This window comes from Cetorhinus maximus, unplaced genomic scaffold, assembly GCF_964194155.1.
Source record: "Cetorhinus maximus unplaced genomic scaffold, sCetMax3.hap1.1 HAP1_SCAFFOLD_666, whole genome shotgun sequence".
NCBI classification, from domain to species: Eukaryota; Metazoa; Chordata; class Chondrichthyes; order Lamniformes; family Cetorhinidae; genus Cetorhinus; species Cetorhinus maximus.
In genome coordinates, this window is record NW_027596608.1 from 88,763 (window position 1) to 111,675 (window position 22,913).

Sequence of the window (22,913 nt, forward strand, 5' to 3'; positions counted from 1 at the left end):
TCACCCTCCCCTAGCTCTGTCATCTCCTCCAGCCCTGTAATCTTTCCCGATCTCTGTGGTCCTCCAATGCTGGCCTCTTGACAACCCCTGATTTTAATTAAAAAGCAAAATACTGCGGATGCTGGAAATCTGAAATAAAAACAGAAAATGCTGGAAATACTCAGCAGGTCATGCAGCAACCTGAAACTTGAACTCTGTTTCTCTCTTCACGGATGTTGCCAGACCTGTTGAGTATTTCCAGCACTTTCTCTTTTTATTCCTGACTTTGATTCATCATTGGCAACTGTGCTTTCAACTGCTGTAGCCACTCCTCACCAATCCTGCCTTACTTCTCCCCTCTGGCCTACAGTGCCTCCGTCCCCCTACTCCCACCCTAACCCCACTCAGTCTGAAAGCTGCATTTAATACTGATTCCCAGATGCACAGTGTGATGGAGAGCAACTATGTATTTAGAATAGTAACAGAAAAATCAGGCTACCTACATATATATGTAGGGTCTGTGATGACACTGGCTTTGATATTCAAGCGGGGAACTGAGTGTGTGTTCTAGTTCATGTGTTGATGTTACAGTGCATATGTTCCACCTCTCCTTCTGTCTGTGTGTTTTAACCCTGATTGTGCTTATAAAAACTTAAGAAATAGGAGCAGAAGCTCCACTTTTCCACACCATCCCTTAATTCCCCTTTTTGTCCAAAAATGTATTGATTTCAGCCTTGACAAGTGAAGAGGGCACTCTGTAGAGCAAATATCTCTGCCAAGCTGTCTTAGCTTAACGTCATTGCAACTACACAGCTCTTCCTTGAGGCTTTCACCGTCTGGATGATGCTGTGTAACTACAAAGCTGAAAAGAGAAATATTTTTGTTAAGAACTTACATCTCACTGAGGAGGCTCCAGGCCAATCCACATCCAACAATCTGCTCTGAAAACTCTGCTCACATTTTGACGGCTGTGACACATTCCACCACAGCACCTGAGACAATCCACACATTTGAAAACAATCGACGACATTCAAAAAAATAGTCAATTCGTCCTATCTCCCAATGTGAACCGATTCTTTTTAAAAATTCCAGGATCCGAATCCGCATCTTTTCCAAGTACTAATCGGTATTTCCTTGGGCCATACCCTATCTGTGTACCACGTTTTGTTGAAATTCATCCATTAGTTTCTGAGATATATTGTTTAAAGACTAACGGGGACGAAAACATTACGTCCACCCACCTTCAACGGCAGAGGTTAAATATACTCAACAACTGAGCTCTCCACAGTTCTCTGGGGTAGAAAATTCCAAAGATTCATAACACCCTCAACTGTTTGCAGTCCATGTTGGTGATTTGGATGAGGGGACTGAGTGTATGGTGGCTAAATTTGCCGAATTCATCAGGATGGGTGGGAGGGTGGGTTGTCGAGGGGAGCTGGAATGGTCTACAGGGAGATGTGGACAGGTTGGGCAAGTGGGCAAAAGTTTGGCAGATGGAGCATAGTGTGGGAAAATGTGATCCTGTCACTTTGGCAGGAATAATGGAAAAGCAGTTTACCATTTAAATGGAAAGAGATCGGTGGTAAGTAGGAACCTGGATGTCCTGGTATATGAACCACAAAAAGTTAGTTTGCAGGTAAAGCAAGTGATTAGGAAGGCAAATGGTCGTTGAATTTATTCAAGGTAGAGTTAGACATATTTTCAATAGACAAGAGAGTCAAGGCTTATGGGTCAGACCAGAAAGTGGATCTGAGACCACAACCAGATCAGCCATGATCTTATTGAATGGCAGAGCAGGCTCAAAGAGCTAAATGGCCTATTCCTGCTCCTAAATCCTATTTTCTATCTCTGGAAACTGCAACAAACATTGATATTTTAAAATCTTAGCTTGTTGGTTGCAGCATGCTTTGCACTTAGACCACCTCTAACGCTCTGTTTCTGAATGGTTGATGTACAGTTTCACTGCAGCCCCAACACCAGCAAGGAAATGTATTGCAACAACATTATTTATTTTCTGTGGGCCCATAGTTAAACAGAGTGATTTTTAACTGAGTGCCCAGCAATGATATTCCAGCATCTAATTGCATCTAATAAGCTAGACAGTGAATGTTGAGAGCTTGGTTGACTGAAGAACCTCAGCCCAATCTTGTCTTGCCCTTACATTTCTCTCTCTCTCTGAATCTGTCTTTCTCTCTCTCTCACTCTCTTGTGCTCTGTCTGGCTCTATGTTCCTCTGCCTGTCTCATTCTCACTTTCTCTCTGTCTGTCTGTCTCTATCTCTCTTGCATGCTCTCTCTCTCAATCGCTATTTGTCACCCTTACTCCCTCTTGCTCGCTCCCGTACTCTCTCTTGTGTTCTGTGTCTCACTCTTACTGTCTCTCTCTTGTTCTCTCATTCTTGTTCACTCACTTCCTTTTACTCTCTCTCTCACACTTTCTTAATGTAGCTCTCTTGTCCTGTCTGTCATCTCCCATTCTTACTCTCACTTTCTCTTCACTCACTCTCACTCTCTCTTTCTCCCACTCTACTCTTTGTCTCACTCACACACACTCCCAAGGGAAGTCTGCACTGTTGGAGGTGCCATTAAAGTTTCACTTAGGGAGTTGCCATTTCCTTTAGCACAGAAGGGGTTTGAACAGTAGGTAACTGTTTCCTTCACTGGGGAAGCCCAAAACAAGGGAATGTAATCTTAATATTAGAGCTGGGCCATTCTGGAATGATGTCAGGGAGCATTTCTTCACCAAAAGGCTAATGGAAACCTGCAACTCTTCCTCAAAAAGCTGTAGATGCTAGGGGACAACTGAAATTGACAAGACCAAAATCAGCTTTATTCGGTAAGGAAACAGAGGGATAGGAAGCAAAAGCAGGTAAATGGAGTTAAGATACAGATCAGCCATGATTGAATAGAATGGCAGAACACGCTTGAAGGGCTGAATGGCCCAAAATGTTCCTGTAGTGGATGCAGGTTCTCTGCGTAATTAATTTCCTGCTCTAAGCATTTATAACCTTTCCACAGCCCTTTATCCTTGTTTATTTTCAGCTTTTCCAACACTGAACGTTAGAATAGAAATGCCCAATGCTGCAGAGCATCTCATACGATTGATTCCCCTGGGGGGGCGTTGGGAGAGGGGACCTGGGGGACAGCTGTGGCAATGCCTCTAGGGAAAGGGGGAAGAGAGTCAGACAGGGCAGTCCAGTTGGGATGGGATCTAAAATGTGGGAAAATCCTTTGAATAGTGCAATGCTCATTCTGCCTATGCTGCCTTTACCACTCTGGTGGTTGTTTAACCAGCAAAGGCTTGGGGAGTAGATTAACTCTGTCTCATTGAAAGCAGAGATATGAGTCCAGGTAAGAAAGAACTTGTTTTTAAGTAGAACATCCACAACATCAGGACATCCCAAACTGTTTTACAACCAATAGTGCCATGGGGTCTTTTACATTTACTGGAGAGGGCAGATGAGGCCATAATTTAACATCACATCTGAAAGACAATGCTCTGACAATGCAGCACTCCTTCAGTCCTGCACTGAGAGGGTCAGCTGAGATTTTTGTGCTCCCGCCTCTAGATTGGGGCTAGATTGAACCCACAACCTTTGACTCAGAGCTGAGTGTCAATGCTGACACTTTAAATAGACCAACCTGAGGCCCCGACGTAATAGTCATTTGCAATTACAACATAAAAGCAAAATACTGCGGATGCTGGAAATCTGAAACAAAAACAAAACATTGCTGGAAAAACTCAGTAGGTCTGACAGCGTCTGTGGAGAGAAAGACAGAGTTAACGTTTCGAGTCTGTATGACTCTTCCTCAGAGCCATTTTGCAGTTGTTTACTTACAGGACCAGTTAAACTGAAAAATGAGGATAACTGAGCTACCTTGGAAAAGTTACCAATAAAAAGATGAAATGTAAAAGGGGGTTTTACTGACCTTTCCCCTACTAACCTGTCATCTTGCATTTTGCTCAGGACGATTTGGCGGAGTCCGAGAAAAGCAGGAAGCAACTGAGTGAAGAGCTGCAGAAAGTCAAACAGGTGAGGGTCTACAAACCCGTTCTATACATAAGCTGCTACAGGATCGTCTGCTGGGTGGCCCTGGGGGACACAGTGTGCCTTGTCCCACTTGGCCATGTATATCCAGGTTAGATATTAAGTAGGTGACTGGGGTTCTCTGGTTCTGCAGTTGCCAGTCAGCCCATTCACTTTGATCTATTTTTCCTGCAGTCTATTCTGTAGGGGTTGAGGTTCGTCACTAACATAAAGATAAAGACCTTGGGACCATAGCCATGCAGCTCATCATATCTGTACAGACTCTTTGAAATAGCTATCCAATTGGTTCCATTCCACTGCTCTTTCCCCATAACCGTGCAGATTTTACAGTTTCCAGTATAGATTTAGTATTTCACCATGTGAGAACTTACTGTATTGAATTTCATTTGTTCTAATTCTGCCTATTATCCAGGACCTACCGCATCACCAGACTCTGTAGCAAAACCCCTGGAATTGATGCTGTGGGCATTGTCAGCGGCATTACAGATGGATACTCCTTACATCCTTCTATGAAGTTTAATATGATTGAGCAATAAAGGTTGACAGAGCCAGGGTCGTTCCTGAATAGACTGGCGGGGGAGGAGGCTAATTGAAGCAAGGAGGATAGAGTAAGAGGGCTTACTAGGCACAGGGCGTGAATAAGGCGTGCGCAGTGCATACTTTCTAGGGTGCATCAGTGGGCGAGAGGGAAGCTGGGTCCCTCTACAGACATGTGTTGAAATTGCTGGAATTTCAGTAGGATAGTGGAGCATAGATCAGAAAGCGACAGTAATGCTCCTATTAGAGACACATCCTGTCAAATCATCCTGGGCATTTTCAAAGGAAGATTGACTGGAATGTTTTTGAGATTCTTGTTGCAGATGCACAGTAATAATAGCACAGCTTGCTCAGCCATCCACACTGGCAGTGTATACTGCCACACTGGGGTAAAAACAAGGACCTCCCATTGGCTTTTGTAGCATGTGGAATGGATACTGTTGGTTGTGTGAAAAAAAAAGAAAGACTTGCATTCCTGTGGCACCTTTCATGACCTCAGCATGTACCAAAACACTTTACAGCCAATAAAGTACTTTTTAAATGTAATCACTGTTGTAATGTAGGGAAAGCAGCAGCCATTTGGTGCACAGCAAGCTCCCACAAACAGCTAGGTGAAAATGATGGAATAATCTGTTTTTTAATGATGTTGGTTGAGGAATTACTATAGGTCAGGACTTTCTCCTCTTCGTAATAGTGGCCATGGGATCCACTACATGCAGCTGAGAGGGGACAGTTTCATCCTGCACAGACAATAGCCTTCGATGGGCTCTGCAGGTTTTCTCCAATGGTGGGTGGGCTGTTCACAGAATTGATGGTACCTGCAACATAGAAACAATCCATTCAGCCCAACTAGCCAACATTTATGCTCCACACGAGCCTCCTCCTAACAGCATATCAATTGTCCTATTTAATAACCAGACTATTTTTCATCTTAAACCGACACTTGTGTTGAAATAATGCAGGGATGCATTAGGCAAAACGCATTAACCATTGTGCTCAAAACAGCACATGGTCGATTGAATCCATCTATCACCTATACAATATGCTGTATATAACACACTCTCACCTATACAATATGCTGCATATAACACACTCTCACTTAAAGAATATCCTGTATATAACACACTCTCACCTATATAATACCCTGTATATAACACACATTCGCATATACAATATCCTGTATATAACACACTCTCACCTATACAATATGCTGCATATAACACACTCTCACTTAAAGAATATCCTGTATATAACACACTCTCACCTATATAATACCCTGTATATGACACACATTCGCATATACAATATCCTGTATATAACACACTCTCACCTATACAATACCCTGTATATAACACACTCTCACCTATACAATACCCTGTATATAACACACTCTCACCTATACAATACCCTATATATAACACACTCTCACCTATACAATACCCTGTATATAACACACTCTCACCTATACAATACCCTGTATATAACACACTCTCACCTATACAATACCCTGTATATAACACACTCTCACCTATACAATACCCTGTATATAACACACTCTCACCTATACAATACCCTGTATATAACACACTCTCACCTATACAATACCCTGTATATAACACACTCTCACCTATACAATACCCTGTATATAACACACTCTCACCTATACAATACCCTGTATATAATACACTCTCACCTATACAATACCATGTATATAACACACTCTCACCTATACAATACCCTGTATATAATACACTTTCACCTATACAATACCATGTACATAACACACTCTCCCCTATACAATACCCTGTATATAACACACTCTCACATATGCAATATCCTGTATATTACACACTCTCACATATACAATACCCTGTATATAACACACTCTCACCTATACAATACCCTGTATATAACACACTCTCACCTATACAATACCCTGTATATAACACACTCTCACATATGCAATATCCTGTATATTACACACTCTCACATATGCAATATCCTGTATATAACACACTCTCACCTATACAATACCCTGTATATAACACACTCTCACATATACAATACCCTGTATATCACACGCTCTCACCTATATAATAACCTGCATATAACACACTTTCACCTAAAGAATATTCTGTATATAATACACAGGGAACTATAGCACAGTGGTTATTTTAATGGGCTAGTAATCCTGGAGGCCTGGGTGAATGATCCAGAAAATGTGTTCAAATCCCACCATGATAGCTGGGGAATTTAAATTTAGTTAAATAAATCAATCTGGGAATAAAAAGCAGTTTCAGTCATGTATTGTCATTAAAACTAATCCGATTTTCTAATGTCCTTCAGGGAAAGAAATCTGCTACCCTCTCCTGGTCTGGTCAACCTGTGACTCCAGACACACAGCAATGTGGTTGAATCTTAACTGTTCTAAAAATGGCCTAGCAAGCCACTCAGTTAAGGGCAATTAGGGATGGGCATTAAATATTGGCCTTGCCACTATACCCCTACCCACATCGCCTGAATGATTTTTAAAAAAATACTATGTGAAATATACCCTTTGGGCAATTTAACTTACGCACTGTCCAATGTGGAACACACAAACATATACAATATCCTATGAATAGCACACTGTAACCTATACAAGATCCTGTATATAAGACACACTAACCTATAGAATATCCTATGTATAACACATACTAACCTGAGCCATATAACACAATCTAACTTATGCACTATCCTTTATATAACACAACCTAACCTATGCAGTATCCTATATGTAGCACACTCCAGTCTATATAATAACCTATATATTAACACACATGAACCTAAACAATATCCTATGTATAACACTACCTAGGCCATGTGCTATGCTGCAGATTTTACACTCTTTAGCTTCTGTGTTATCATCTAGATAATACACTTCACCTCTGCACCACCATGTGTATATTGCACTGTATTATTCTTTGTACAGCACATTACAGGCCATTATCCTGAATGTAACAAGTTAACCTATGTTGTAATACAGTCCAGTACATTATCCTGCATTTTACTTTTATTCATTCATGGAATGTGAGTGTTGCTGGCAAGGCCAGCGTTTGTTGCTCATCCCTAACTGCCCTTGAGAAGGTGGTGCTGGTGAGCCACCTTCTTGAATGCAACTGAGTGTCTCGCTCGGCCGCTTCAGAGGGCAGCTAAGAGTCAACCACATCGCTGTGGGTCTGGAGTCACATGTAGGCCAGACCGGGTAAGGATGGCAGGTTTCCCTCCCTAAAGGGCATGAGTGACCCAGATGGGTTTTTACAACGATTAATGATCGTTTCATGATCACCAGACTGAGACTCACTTTTTTATTCCAGGTTTATTTATTTACTAAATTTAAATTGCCCCATCTGCCGTGGTGAAATTTGAACTCATGTCTCCTGACCATTAGTCCAGCTCTCCAGATTACGAGCTCCGTAACATAACCACTATGCTACTATTCCCAGTGCAGTACCATTTGTATAACACAGCCTGGCCTGGCCTGTCTATTATCTTGTAGATAATCCAAACGGTGTTCATGAAATGCAGGAAAGATGTCTTGCACTGTGTTTATTGCGTCTCTGTATCGCGTGTATAGTACATGGGAATTCTGTGCTTACAGGGTCAGTTAGCTTCACTGCAAGAGAATGTTCTCAAGCATAAAACATCACAGTTGTTGGCAGAGTAAACAGGCAGAACTGAATCCCTGCGGGGAAAGGCTGTTTTTTCATGTTCATATAACTGAAGCATGTGAATTGATAGTAAAACAAAGCAGATGTGAACTGGGGGCTGTGGGTAGCTCCGTATTAAAGAACTCCAACCCGCAAGACATTGTTTAAAAATAATTAGAGTTAAGAAAAACAATCTATAAACCTAGGTGTTATTGTTAACGGGAGGAGGAGGTTTATTGTACTCCAGTTGGCCTTTAATACATCAGGAATGCAAAATGGAATTTCCTCTCATCGGAAAAGCAGCGAGCGTGTGAAGCTGCTTCCTGTTGTTCGATCTTGAGGTTCTGGTTTCTTGCAGTAAACCTTGGGGGAACAGCTCTTGCGTCGCTCTGCTAGAGCGCTGTTAGGCTGCCCTTGCCTGCCGCACACCACAATATCACTTCCGCTGCTGACCAAGGGGTAACAGGGCAGTGACTTTGCATAGAATTACATTGAGCCCAGGAACAGGCCATCCAGCCCAACAGGTCCACGCTCCACATGAGCCTCCTCTCACCCTGACTTCATCTAACTTCATCAACATAACCTTTTCTTTCTTTCTCCCTCATGCGAGTTTCACATTCTCGCCACTCGTTGGGTAAAGACATTTCTCCTTAATTCTTGATTGTATTTATTGGTGATTATCATACATTTATGACCTCTAGTTTTAAGACTATGTTACAAGCAGAAACAACTTCCCTTCAGCAAACCTGTGATCTCTATCAGGTCATCCCCTCAGCCTGTGCCTCAGCCTGCTCAGTCTTTTCTGATGGGTAGTACTTCATAGCTCTTGTACCCAGACCTCTGCTGCACCCATAGCTAGCTGCACAGGAGATCTGAAAATAATTAAGATTAAGCAGTACAACATGATCAGGAGTTTCAAGCCAGCACGAAATACATGCGTAGGCTGCTTTCCAGAATCAAGCGTTAGACTGGCTCCCTGTACATGTCAAACTCAAATACTGGGTGATAACCACATGTCCTAGGACCAATATTTATCCCTCAATCAACATCACTAAAACAGATTATCTAGTCATTATCACATTGCTGTTTGTGGGAGCTTGCTGTGTTTTTTCACATTACAACAATGCCTACTCCTTATTGACTATAAAGCTCTTGGGAATGTCCTGAGGCTATGAAAGGTACTTTATAAATGCAAATCTTACTTTTTCTCCTACCTTCACGACTTGTCACTCTTATCCTCTTCTGCTTCTGCTTGTTCCCAGCTTCTCCCATTGGTTCCCAGCTTCTCCCATTGGATCCAAGCTTCTCCAATTGGTTCCCAGCTTCTCCCATTGGATCCCAGCTTCTCCCATTGGTTCCCAGCTTCTCCCATTGGTTCCCAGCTTTCTCCCATTGGATCCCAGCTTCTTCCATTGGTTCCCAGCTTTCTCCCATTGGATCCCAGCTTCTCCCATTGGTTCCCAGCTTCTCCCATTGGTTCCCAGCTTTCTCCCATTGGTTCCCAGCTTTCTCCCATTGGATCCCAGCTTTCTCCCATTGGTTCCCAGCTTTCTCCCATTGGATCCCAGCTTCTCCCATTGGATCCCAGGTTCTCACATTGGCTCCAGGATTCTTCCCATTGACTCCCAGATTCTCCCATTGGCTCCTAGCTTTCCCATTGGCTCCTAGCTTTCCCATTGGCTCTCAGCTTCGCCCATTGACTCCTGGCTTTTCCCATTGACTCCTGGCTTCTCCCATTGGCTCCCGACTTCTCTCATTGGCTTCTGGCTTCTCCCATTGGCCTCAGCTTCTCCCTAATGGCTCCTGCTTCAGCCATTTGCTCCTGGCTTGTGGCACCCAATTCTTCCTGAAGGACTTGCCTCATCCATCACTCTCTCACCAGTGTATCCATTTAGAATCATTGATTGACACAGCACAGAAGGAGGCCATTTGGCCCATTGGGCCTGTGCTGACTCTTTGGTAGAGCATTCTATTAATCCCATTCCCACTACTTTTTCTCTTCAAGTATTTATCCAATTCTCCTCTGAAAATTACTATTGAAGCTGCCTCTACCATCCTTTCAGGCAACGTTCCAGAACATAGATCACTGCATAAAAAAAATTGTTTCCTCATGCTGCCTCTGGTTCTTTTGCCAATCATCGTAAATCTGCGCCCTCTGGTTACTGACCCTTTTGCCAGTGGAAACAGCTTCTCCTTATTTACTCTATCAAAACCATTCATGATTGGGAACACCTCTATCAAATCTTGTGTTAATCTTAAGCAAAAAAGCTTCCGTGGGATGCTCATGTTGAAATGATGGGGTCTTTACCCCTACACTGGTCATGTTGGCCTTTGCCTCCAGGTATCATCAGGCCCAGCTGATGGCCTTCAGTGGCAGCCTCATCTCTTCAATCAATGGGGTAGAAGTTGACTTTGTGCAATAGTGTAAAACGTAAAGGTGAGTTGCCAGCCTGTTTTACATCCGTCCCCATTTTGTTGCCTGTACAGTCCAGGCTATGGACAAAGAGCAGGGAAACCAGGACTAACTGGATGACACTTTCAACAGCCAGCACAGACATAATGGGCCAAATGGCCTCCTTCTGAGATGTAGGATTTCTATGTACAGCAGGCTACTGACTCTCTATCATTGAAAAAAGTCAAGATCCTGCCCCAGTGCGTTTTAACAAATATGAAACAGGAAAATGGTGAAATAGAAAAAATGGAGGGAACCCAGACAAAAATAGGATACTGCAGATGCCAGAAATCTGAAATATAAACAGAAAGTGTCAGAAATACTCAGCAGGTCAGACAGCAACTGCAGAGAGAGAGAAACAAGAGTTAACTTTTCAGGTCGATGCAACCCAGCCCAGGCTACCCATCCCCCCAGCCCCCTCCCCGCCACATACTCCCCACAATCCTTCCCATACAACCTATAAACTATATCAGTGTCATGTTGTACCGAGGCTACAAACATCTTCTTAATATCTTTGTTAGCTGTTTATGCTGCTGCCACTATACACAGGGCAGAATATTGCACTCATCGGGCGGGCGTGTGCCCGACCTGAACGAGTATAAAATGACGCTCGCTGACCTCGGGTGAGTGTCCCGACGTCACCGCGCGATCTTGCAGCCGGCGGGCATGCATGGAAGTCAGCAGCAGCGCCCGCTGACAATTAAGCGTCCTATTAAGGCCCTTATTGAAGTAATCGATTCAAACTTTCGCTGCCCATCCAACCCTTCAGTTGGCGAGCGGGCGAAAAGGCCAAGCGGACTTTGCATTTTTGGTGAAACCTCACCCACGGGCGGGATGAGGTTTCGACCAGCGATTTAAAAAAAAAGAAAACTTTTTGCGCTCACATTTTACACGTCCCCGCTCGTCTGACAGAGTCACCTGAGGGGACATGTTTTCATTATTTTTAATATCTTTATTTTTTTATTTTAAAAATCTTCAGCTCCCTCAGGCAGCTTCTGTGCCTCAGGGAGCTTTTACCGCGTTGCACCCGCGTGCACCCGCTCCTCCCGCCCCCCCCCACCTCGGCAGTGCTGAGCGCTGCAGCGCGCGTTTCACACTGGCTGACCGTTAATTGGCCAGACAGTGTGAAATCGCGGCCGGCTCCCCCACCGCTCTGGGGCCTGCCCCACCCCCCGAGCCCACCTGACCACCAGAAAATCCTGGCCATCCAGTTTTATCAGGCGGCAGCTATGGGGGTATTTAAAGCCCTCGTTTTAGCAGCCTTCAAGCAGGGTTACAATGCAGCACAGTTGGACTGCATAACCCTGACTCTCGAACCGATAACCTGGTCAGAACCAGCCAACCTGCCCGGAGTACATAATCCCCGCAGAGGCCACAGAGCAGCCAGTTCATCGAATGAAACCACGACTGAAACCCGGTTGCATCTGGGTTTCTCTCCCAGCCAGAAAATATTCATGGGGGGGGTGGGGAGGGTGAAATTGCTGGCTATTATTATTTAACTGAGCCCTAAATATTTAATTTTAAAAAAGGGAACTGCTACTGTCCGAGGCGAATGGTCATTAGTGATGGAGTTCTAGCCAATTGCTCCGTCCATCAGCTCACACTCCAAGGTCAGAGCTGATCAGAAGCTGCTTCACCAGAATTGTCGACTTCCTATTTATCCACATTTATTATCCAAATTAGCAATCACCTTTGTGCCATTTTTCCCAAACAGTTTACATCAGCAGCTTGTGGATGAAGTGCTGCTGGTCTTCAGAGGCTGTGTTCCAGCTAAACTGCTGCTCTCCAGTGATGTGTTCCAACTGGGCTGCTGGTCTCCAGTGATGTGTCCCAGCTGGGCTGCTGGTCTCCAGTGATGTGTTCCAGCTGAGCTGCTGGTCTCCAGTGTTGTGTCCCAACTGGGCTGCTGGTCTCCAGTGATGTGTCCCAGCTGGGCTGCTGGTCTCCAGTGATGTGTCCCAGCTGGGCTGCTGGCCTCCAGTGATGTGTCCCAGCTGGGCTGCTAGCCTCCAGTGATGTGTTCCAACTGGGCTGCTGGTCTCCAGTGATGTGTTCCAGCTGGGCTGCTGGTCTCCAGTGCTGTGTCCCAGCTGGGCTGCTAGCCTCCAGTGATGTGTTCCAACTGGGCTGCTGGTCTCCAGTGATGTGTTCCAACTGGGCTGCTGGTCTCCAGTGCTGTGTCCCAACTGGGCTGCTGGTCTCCAGTGATGTGTTCCAACTGGGCTGCTGGTCTCCAGTGATGTGTCCCAGCTGGGCTGCTGGTCTCCAATGCCATGATCCAGACTGGCTGAAGGACCAAGGTGAAAGTTCAGTTTGTGCTCCAGTTTCCCTTCCTCTCCAGGGGCAGAGGGACCTGACAACAGGAATCTGCAAGATTTTGTAGAGCATCCCCACGCCCTCCACTAAACATGAGGCTTGTTTTTGTCAGATGGCTTTCCAATTTAAACACACACCACAAATAGCTATTCTAGGAAATGAGTGAACCGCGAGTGTAGCTAATGTAACCAGTACTTCACTGTGGTTAATGTGGAATGTTTAGCTTTCCAAAGAGAGTCTACAAGCTCCATGTACACTCACACAGGGCCTGCTACACTGATTTTATCACAGATTCAGATGATGTGCATTTCAGTTTCACTGATGAAGGTGATGGAGCTTCTGTAAGATGCTGTAAGATGTTATTTCATTAAAGGACATTTGTTATAAGGAACTAGGGAACTAAGGAATTATAGGAGTGGTTTATTCAGACATAATCATGGAGTACAACTCCCTTTCCCCCCTCCCCGTCTCATCAAAGCTGTGCAGCAAGACTTCCTTACTCCTGTACTCCTAACCCATTGGAATAATGACCAACGTGCCATTTGCCTTCCTAATTACTTGCGGTACCTACACTTTAATTGTTTATGTTTCATGTACAAAGACACCCAAATCCCTCTGAACAGCAACATTTAAGAGTTTCTCACCATTTAAAAAGATGTTCAATTTTTCTATGTTCCTACCAAAGTGAATAACCTCACATTATACTCCGTCTGTCTACATCTTGCCCACTCACTTAACCCACCTGTCTGTCTTTGCAGACTCTTTGGGTGGAATCTTGTTGGGGTGTCGGGGGTCTGGCCTGCCGGCTGGAGAGCCAGCGAGAAGCCCACACCACAGGCGGGATTTTCCATCCCCACCAGCGGTGGGCACCATTGGCAGCTGGGACAGGAAAATCTGGAGAGCGGACACCCACCCACGGATGATGCCTGCCTCTGGCAGGACCGGAAAATCCCACCCTGCCTCTTTCCGGGAAGACCCGCCCCAATTACACGCCAAGTAGGCAGTGGCAAGGCCAGGGGTGGGCCTTACTCTGGACTTAGGTGGCCGGGGTGGGGGAGTGCGAAAGTCTCACCTACCCAGAGCTGCCAGCCAATCAGAGGCCGGAGGCCCTTGTGCTCAGCAGCGCCACTTGGGAGGCCGTGGCTGCTGCTGGTGGAACAGGCACCAGAGTCCCAGGATCATGGAGCAACCCAGGCCACAGGTAAGTAATGTGGAGATGGGGTGTGGGGACAGGGGTGTTGGCAGCAAGGACAGGGGAGTAGTTCTAAGTGGACCCCGCCCCGTCCTGATGTCCAGTCCCTGGCTGACCAAGGGACACCCCTACTCCAGACGTGACAAACTAGCCGCACCTGTTGTGCAAGCCCCATGGCGACAGGGCCGCCTGCAGCTATAGGTTAATAATGATGTCATTAATTGGCCACTTAAGGACTTCAATTGGCAGCAAGGCTGTCAGGTCGACCATGGGTCTTCCCACCCAGAACTTAATCCTGGCGGAGACTGGAAGGTAGCAGGGCTCCAGTATGCCACCATCCTGCCTAAGTAAATGCCCTTCCCACCTCCAAGCTCGCCACCAGTGAGGGCAAATGATTCCAGTCTTTGTGTCTTCCTCACAGCTTACATTTCTCTCTAGCTTTGTATCATCCCCAAACTTAGATACGTTATACTCGGCCCTTCATCTAAGTCATTAATATAGATTGTAAATAGCTGAGACCCCAGCACTGATCCTTGTGGCACTCCACTGGTCAGAGCCTGATAATGTCCCCTTTCCAATCTGATAATGTCCTGTTTATTCCTATTCTGTGTTATCTGCTCTTTAACTAATCCTCTATACATGCTAATATTTTCTGTGTGCACACGTGCACACACACACAAACACACACGCACTGATGCTAACTTGCATGTTAACCTCTGTGATACATGTGCAAGGACCCAAAATCCCTCTGAATATCAACATTTCTTAGCCTCTCACCTTTTAAAAGAAGATTAGCAGTTAGAGCGATTTGAGAATCTTTATTCATGGAGAACAAGTCAACATGCAAATAGAGCAAGCAAATGGCCTGTTAGCCTTTATCACAAAGGGTTGGACTATAAGACTGAATAAGTGTGATTGCAATAATAGGGCCTTGGTGGGGCCAAACCCGAGGGCTGCTTTTGTATTTGATCTCCTTACCTAAGGAGGATTTGACCGTGTGTGTGTGTGTGTGTGTTTGGTTTGGTTTGTCAGTCAGTGTCTGTGTGTGTGTGTCAGTGCCTCTGTGTGCGTGACAGTCAGTGCATGTATGTATGTAAGTAAGTGCCTCTGCATGTGTGTGTGTCAGTCAACCAATGCATGTGTGTGTGTGTGTGTGTGTGTTTCAGTCAGTTAGTGCCTGTGTTTCAGTCAGTCAATGCCTGTGTGTGCGCTTCAGTCAGTCTATGCCTGTGTGTGTGTCAGTCAGTGCCTGTGTATGTGTCAGTCAGTCAATGCCTGTGTGTGTGTGGTGTGTATGTGTGCGTGCGCATCAGTCAGTGCCTGTGTGTATGTGTGTGTGTGTGTGTCTGTCAGCCAGTGCCTGTGTGTGTGTGTATCAGTCAGTGCCTGTGTGTGTATGTGTGTGTGTATGTGTCTGTGTCAGTCAGTGCACGTGTGTGTGTATGTCTGTGTCAGTCATTGCCTGTGTGTGTGTGTTTCAGTCAGTCAATGCCTGTGTGTGTGCTTCAGTCAGTCAGTGCCTGTGTGTGTCAGTCAGTGCCTGTGTATGTGTCAGTCAGTCAATGCCTGTGTGTGTGTATGGTGTGTGTGTATGTGTGTGGTGTGTGTGTGTGTGTGCACGTCAGTCAGTGCCTGTGTGTGTGTGTGTGTGTGTGTCAGTCAGTGCCTGTGTGTGTGTGTGTGTGTGTGTCAGTCAGTGCCTGAGTGTATGTGTGTGTGTGTCAGTCAGTGTCTGTGCGTGTGTTTGTGTCAGTCAGTGCCTGTGTGTGTGTGTGTGTGTGCACCTGTGTGTGTGTGTCTGTGTCAGTCAATGCCTGTGTGTGTGCGTGTGTGTGTCTGTGAGTCTGTGCTTCTTCCATTTCAATTGCCAACAGTTATTTCATCTTATGCCCAACTTTTCTCTTCCTTTGTCCCAGGAAGCTAAGAGTGCTGTTGAAGAGTGCCGTGCCCTCCGAAGCAGAATCCACCTTGCTGAGGCAGCACAGCGGCAGGCACAGGGCATGGAGATGGACTATGAGGAGGTGGTCCGGCTGCTGGAGGCTGAGATTACAGAGCTCAAAGCTCAGCTGGCGGATCAGCACGGGCAGACCAAGGCAAGACTCGGTGTCATCCCTTGTTACCGTAGCAACGCAGTGGTCATCATGCCATGTTCTGTCTATGTTAAGTGCTCACCCATTGCAGCAAAGTAGGTCAGAGCCTGTCAGAGTATTACACGGCTATTCAGAGGAATTCAAGCAAGAGACTCAATGTGACGGCTCTATCACTTGAGTGAGTTATTAACACAAGGGCAAGTGAGCTTTGCAACAGTCTAACTGGGTCACTCCCTATTCAGCTTTCCAAACTAATCACAAATGGGCTTGTCGCTTTATTTTCTGTCATTTAAAGGAGTGTCCAAACCTTTGTGTTCTCCTCGAATGGGGCCCTCATGGGTCAAATGTGATACAGTTTTAAATTCATGTTCTCCATAAATTGCAAGCCAGGGTCTTGTTTTATTTAAATCCCTGTGGCTGCCACAGGCAGGGCCAGCGTTTATTCACATTTACCCCCCGCCCCCGGAGAGTATGGAAGAGGTTGGGCCAATGCTCTTGAAGTGCTGTAGTCCAGCTGCGGACCTGCCATTAGGAGCTGGAAGTTTGACACAACTGAGTGGCTCACTGGTGCCTTTCACAGGGCGGTTAAATGTCAAACAGGCCGGTGTGAGACTGGAGTCACGTACAGGCCCGGACTAGGTCTGGGTAGCAGGATTCCTTCCCTTAAGGGCACTAGTGAACCTGCTGAGTTTCTAGGCATCATAATCCCTCTTTACTGATGTCCACATTTCCAGGATTTTTTTTGGAGCAAAGTGTTTGGCCCCGGCTCGGGTACGGCCCCCTCCAAACTGGTGTTGGATAAACAGTGCTTCAGACCAGGAGGCACTGCTTCCCCGTTCTGCATGGGGAACAATACAATTCACCACCTCCCAGCGCAGACCCCAACATGATGGAGGTGCCGGGCGGGAATTCCGGCCTGGAGCTGGGTATCCGGTCTCCCAGTTTCAGTGACCCAGCCAATCCACGACATTAACTTCCGCGCCTGATTATGCAATCAGCTGCTCCTTCCAAGCAGACTTTCCACCAGGAGTAGGATGTTGGAGCCACGTCAGTGTCAAATTTTCTCTTTCATTACACTTCTGGCGATTGCCATTTAATAAAATGGTCAGTAGCTGACGGCAGTGTGAAGACATACACACTGAGCCAGGTGCACCAGTTCACTGGTACAAAGGGCTACACAACATTCCTGGGTTAGAGGGGGAGGAAAGAGAGGCAGTTTCTGGAAAGAGTTTCTGAATAGATTTCACTCAATCATGATTTTGCCCTTTTATCCCTGTCCTTCCCCCAGTCCCCCACCACCCCCTCCAAGGCACCAATACTCACTGGTTGGGTTTAGACATGAAGAATGGTTATTAAGTGGTTGATGGGCCCACACAAATACAGCCCAGCCATAGGTTAGTGCTTCCAAGAACAGGGATTTCCAAAATTAGGTAAGTACACAATATAAAGTGTGGACTTTACACATGAATATGAAACATTGACTGTTACCTGTAAGAACAGGACGGAAGGTGATAGTTTTAACATGTGCCTTTCTCCCAGGATGATACCCAGGACCTCAGGAAGCGAATTGCTGTTCTCGATTGTCAGTTACGGAAGTCCGAGATTGCGAAGAAAACCTTCGAAGTGTCCACTGAGAAACTGCTACAGTTTGTGGAGGTACAGTATGTATATACAAGCCAGGGATATCCTTATATACAAACCATAGATATCCTAATATACAAACCAGGGATATCCTTATATACAAACCAAGGATATCCTTATATACAAACCAGGGATATCCTTATATACAAACCAGGGATATCCTTACATACAAACCAAGGATATCCTCATATACAAACCAGGGATATCCTTATATACAAACCAGGAATATCCTAATATACAAACCAGGGATATCCTAATATACAAACCAGGGATATCCTTATATACAAACCAGGGATATCCTAATATACAAGCCATGGATATCCTAATATACAAACCAGGGATATCCTAATATACAAGCCAGGGATATCTTTATGCACAGACCAGGGAATATGCCAACCTATTATGTGAAGTTACAGTGGGAATGTCCCAGTATGTCCATGCATTTTCAAGAATCTTATTCACCATTGAGGTCTTTTTATTTTAAAAAAATAATTTTAAAAACTTATTTTCTTCTAATTTTCTGCCGCCTTTCTCAAACCTGGCTCTTCACTGGCCCCTCCCTTGCCTGGCCCTTTACTGGCACCTCTCTGGCCACTCACTGCCCCCACACCCCGATCTGTCTCTGGCCCTTCACAGCCTCCCTCTCCCAGCTCTTCACTGCCACCAGCGCCCCCCCGGTGAAATCTGCTTGATTTTGACAGGCTCGGAGATGTGAATAGATTTCCACCTAACACTGTAGTATTGCTGGAGTCTTGTGTCTAATTCTGGGTAGCGTGCTACAGAGAGACATTAGAGAGAGCATAGAAAAAAATTACGAGAATGATTCCAGGAATGAGGGACTTCGGTTGCACGGATTGGAGAAGATGGGGCTCTTCCTTGGAGAAGAGAAGGTTAAGAGGAGATTTGATGGGGGTATTTAAATCATGAAGGTTCAGGGCAAAGTAGAAGGAGAGAAACTGTTCCCACCGGCCGAAGGATCGAGAACCAGAGGATACCGATTTAAGGTAATGGGCAAAAGAAGCAACAGCGATATGAGGAGAAACTTCTTCATGCAGTGAGTGGTTAGGATCTGGAATGCGCTGCCTGAGAGTGTGGGGGAGGCAGGTTTAAATTGCGGCTTTCAAAAGGGAATTGGGGGGGATTGAGATTAGCTGAGTAGCTTCTGTAGCGCGCCGGCATGGACAAGATGGGTCGAATGGCCCCTTCTGTGCTGAAACTATTCTGTGATTCAGAAGAAGGACATGTTGAGGGGGTGAGATGAAGTAGGGTGGGGGGAGGCTCGAGTGCACCATGAGCACAAATAAGGAGTCATACGGACTCGAAACGTTAACTGTGTTCTTCTCCGCAGAATCTGTCGGACCTACTGAGTTTTTCCAGCTATTTTTCTTTTTGTTACAAATAAGGAGTAGTTAGGCTGAATGTTTCAGTGCTGTAAATTCTGTGTAACTCAATGTGACATCGTCCCCTTCCAGTATGATGTGGTACCATCCTAATGCTGATCGAACATATGCTTCTGCATTTATCTCCAGGTGGTGCATGAGGTCCTGGCAGAGTCTCCAGCTGCTCTAACTAATGTCAGGTATGTAAACACAATAATGTGACCAAAGTTAACAGTGTACTGAAATGGGAACACGGCCAACACTTTGATAATCAAGCCCTGCAATCTTCAGTAGGAGGGATGAGTGGAAATCCAGATCCATAAGGAGTCAGGAAGGAGAGACGGGCAGAATTCAGTTCAGACGTGGTTTAAGCGCAGCCTAGCTTCCAGTGCATTTCCCTGTTGGCACAGGCTGTCAGTTTGACGATTTGCCCAGAAGGAAATGAGGGAGAAGTGGGCTGAAATGGTTCAGTTTGTATTAGCACTTTCATCAAAATTGCAGCCACAGAAACCTCGTACAAACTCATTAATGTGCCAGTTACTAATGTCACACAGTGCAAATCCAACTTAATGATTGCAGACAAAAAAATAACATGGCACTTAAAATACTCAGAAACCAAAATACTTCATGATTTTTATTCTAAGTTTCAACAAAAACCTCTTTCGGTCGGTCATGTACTCTGCTTTTTATGTGACTGTGTGTCAGCTGTGGCTCAGTGGGTAGCACTCTCACCTCTGAAGCAGAAGGTCCTGGGTTCAAGCTCCTGTCCAGAAACCTGAGCAGGTTTTCCAGGCTGACACTCCAGTACAGTACTGAGGGAGTGCTGCACAGTTGGAAGTGTCATCTTTCAGTTGCAGTATTAAATCAGGGCTCTGTCTGCCTCAGGTGAATGTGAAAGAGCCCGTCGCACTGGAAGAAGGGCAGGAGAGGTCTCCTCGGTGTCCTCACCAATCATCCCTCAACTGAGATCACTAAAGCAGATTATCTGGTCATTATCACATTGCTGTTGGTGGGAGCTTGCTGTGCTACTGCCTTCCCTACATTACAACAATGACTACACTTCAGAAGTACTTTATTATCTGTGAAGCGCTTTGGGATGTCCTGAGGTTGAGAAAGGCGCTATAAAAATGCAAGCTCTTTGTTTCTTCCATGTGTACCTCTTGATTTGTTAGATTGCCTCTCAGTAAAATCTTAAACACCAACTTCAGCTTGTAATTCCCAGTGACCTACTCCCTGCTTCTTGTATCAAGAGTTCCTTAATGGTTCAGTGGTAAAAGCAACACATTAACTGAGCCGTTCAGACCAGATCCACCAGGTTCAAGCACGGGACTCTGCTGAATCAGATGATCTCATTCAGCCTCAGCGTCCCTGGGATAGGGAGAGACGGTTAGGCGGGGATTCCTGCTCCTGGATACTATCTAACAATTGTCCATTGGAAAGTCTGTTTGATGACCCCCCCTTGGCTCCATAGTTCCCCTACACTCATTGGTAAACTCACACATAAAGAATGGGCAAGGTGCCCAATGCCTCTGACTCTCCTGCAGTTGACTCTGGAAAGGAAAGTTAGAAAACTGAGGAGAATACTGAATGATAATGCACAAAATCTGATCCATCCTTTTGGGAAATCTCTAACATTGCGTTAATTAGTGTCCAATTTAAACCATCATTGTTCCTCTGATTGAATTGTTTACTATGACAGCACGCCAAATGACCTGTTTTTTTCATCAGGGATTCCCAATTTGTTTTAGTTGACAATGCTGCACACTAACACAATCAGATCTACCATAGTAACCTTAAAGAGGAAGCCTCCACCACTGAGTTGCCTTTTGGTTTTACTTGTGTTGAAGGGGCATGCAGTTCTCCCTTGTTATTCTGCTTCAAGCTGTCACTTAGAGACTGTCTGAAAGCTGTAGTCTGATGGATTTAGGATCAGTTTCTGTACTAGCGATCTAGAGCTGGTCACTCCATATTGTCATGCGCAGAGGCAAATGCTGATGTTCTATCATTCTGATCATAAATCATTAATTAACTCTGGGAAGTGGGAATTTGTTGAGTTCCATCCGATTAACATTTTATGTTGAATGTTTAATGAGCTCCTCCACAAATGGATATTTTGAGCTGGCGATTGAAGCTCTGGTATGACTGCCTGTGTGTGCCAAGCTCTCTCACACATATGACTGCTTGTTTAGAGTATATGATGGCTCCTTATGTTGGCTAGGGAGTAGACAGAATACTGCTTGAGCCTGCCTCTGGTATTTGTCTTGGAGTGCTTACATTTGGAGCGCTGTCTAACATTCAGGTTCTGAACACCATCTGGGAGCAGAGTGCAGTAACCTCTGCATCACTAGATGCTGGCACAGGTGCTGCCAATGGCAGAAGATCATACCAACGTGTCCCTGTCAAGATCACAGATTCAAACCTCAACCAATGCCAGGCTACCTGTACTCAGCCCACATCACCTGTGCAAATTAATTCCCAACAAAAGTCAGCACCCAGTGACAAAGATGGAGTGGGGAGGGAATTAACAGGGGCAAAATAAGTAGTTGTGTCCAGGCACTGGGAGCAGATGTTGCTTCCTAGCTCTCCATCAAAGCAGCAAGAAAGTAGAAAAAGGGGAGTTGTGTTTTTACTGCACCTTCTTTAACTTCAGGACGTCCAAAAGCTCTTTAGAGCCAATGAAGCACATTTAAAGTGTCTTTACTGTTGTAACGTAAGAAACATGGCAGCCAATTTGGACACAGCAAGATTCCACAAACAGTAATGTGATAAAGGCCAGATAATCTGTTTTTAATGATGTTTGCTGAGGGTTAAATATTGGCTCACAGACACTGAGCATAGATCCCCTGCTTATTTTTAGAATAGTAGCCATAGGATCTTTTCCATCCATTTGAGAGGGAAGGCAGAATCTTGGGTTAATGTCTCCTCCAAAAAACGGCACACCAACAGTGCAGCACTCCCTCATTATGGCACTCCCTCTGGTGTGGAAAATTCCCCAGATTCATAACCCTTTAAGTGAAGAAATTTCTCCTCATCTCAGTCCTAAGTATCCTGAGACCGTGATGCCTAATTCCAGAATTTTCTCAGCATCTACCCTGTCAAGTGCCTTAAGAGTTTTGAGTGTTACAATTAGATCACCTCTCATAGACCTAGTCTACTCAATCTCTCCTCACAGGACAATCTCCTCATCTCAGGAACCAGTCTAGTGAGTCTTCATCGCACCCCCTCTAGAGCAAGTCTGTCTTTCCTAGGTATTGCTAAACTAGATATTACAAGTCTCCCAGGTCTCTGCACTCCAACACCTCTGGCTTCTGGCACATCTCCGATTCTCACCACGCTACCATTGGTGGCTGTGTCTTTAGCTGCCTGGGCCCTGATGGCTGGAATTTCCTCCCTAAAACGCTCCACCTCTCTTTCCTCCTTTAAGATGCGTGATTAAGCCTACCTCTTTTGATCAAGCATTTAGTCACCTGTCCTAATATCTCCTTATGTGGCTCAGCATCAAAATTAGTTTTTGATTACACTCGTGTGAAGCACCTTAGGACATTTTACTACAATAAAGGTGCTATATAAATGCAAATAGGGGGAAAATG

The 22,913-nt window shown here is 45.3% G+C and overlaps 1 protein-coding gene across 3 annotated transcripts in view; it reads left to right on the forward strand.

The window, feature by feature from the left end:
• The window catches only part of stxbp4 (syntaxin binding protein 4), a 149,671-nt gene that overhangs the window by 74,592 nt on the left and 52,166 nt on the right, over positions 1–22,913 (forward strand). For all 3 annotated transcript variants that reach the window (XR_013574566.1, XM_078535805.1, XM_078535804.1), the window contains 4 exons: positions 3,947–4,012; positions 16,130–16,306; positions 17,843–17,959; positions 19,474–19,523. Coding sequence is in view for 2 of the 3 variants with exons in the window: in XM_078535805.1 (XP_078391931.1) it covers positions 3,947–4,012; positions 16,130–16,306; positions 17,843–17,959; positions 19,474–19,523 (410 nt within the window). In the remaining variant the exon portion in view is untranslated. The remainder of the gene's footprint in view (positions 1–3,946; positions 4,013–16,129; positions 16,307–17,842; positions 17,960–19,473; positions 19,524–22,913) is intronic.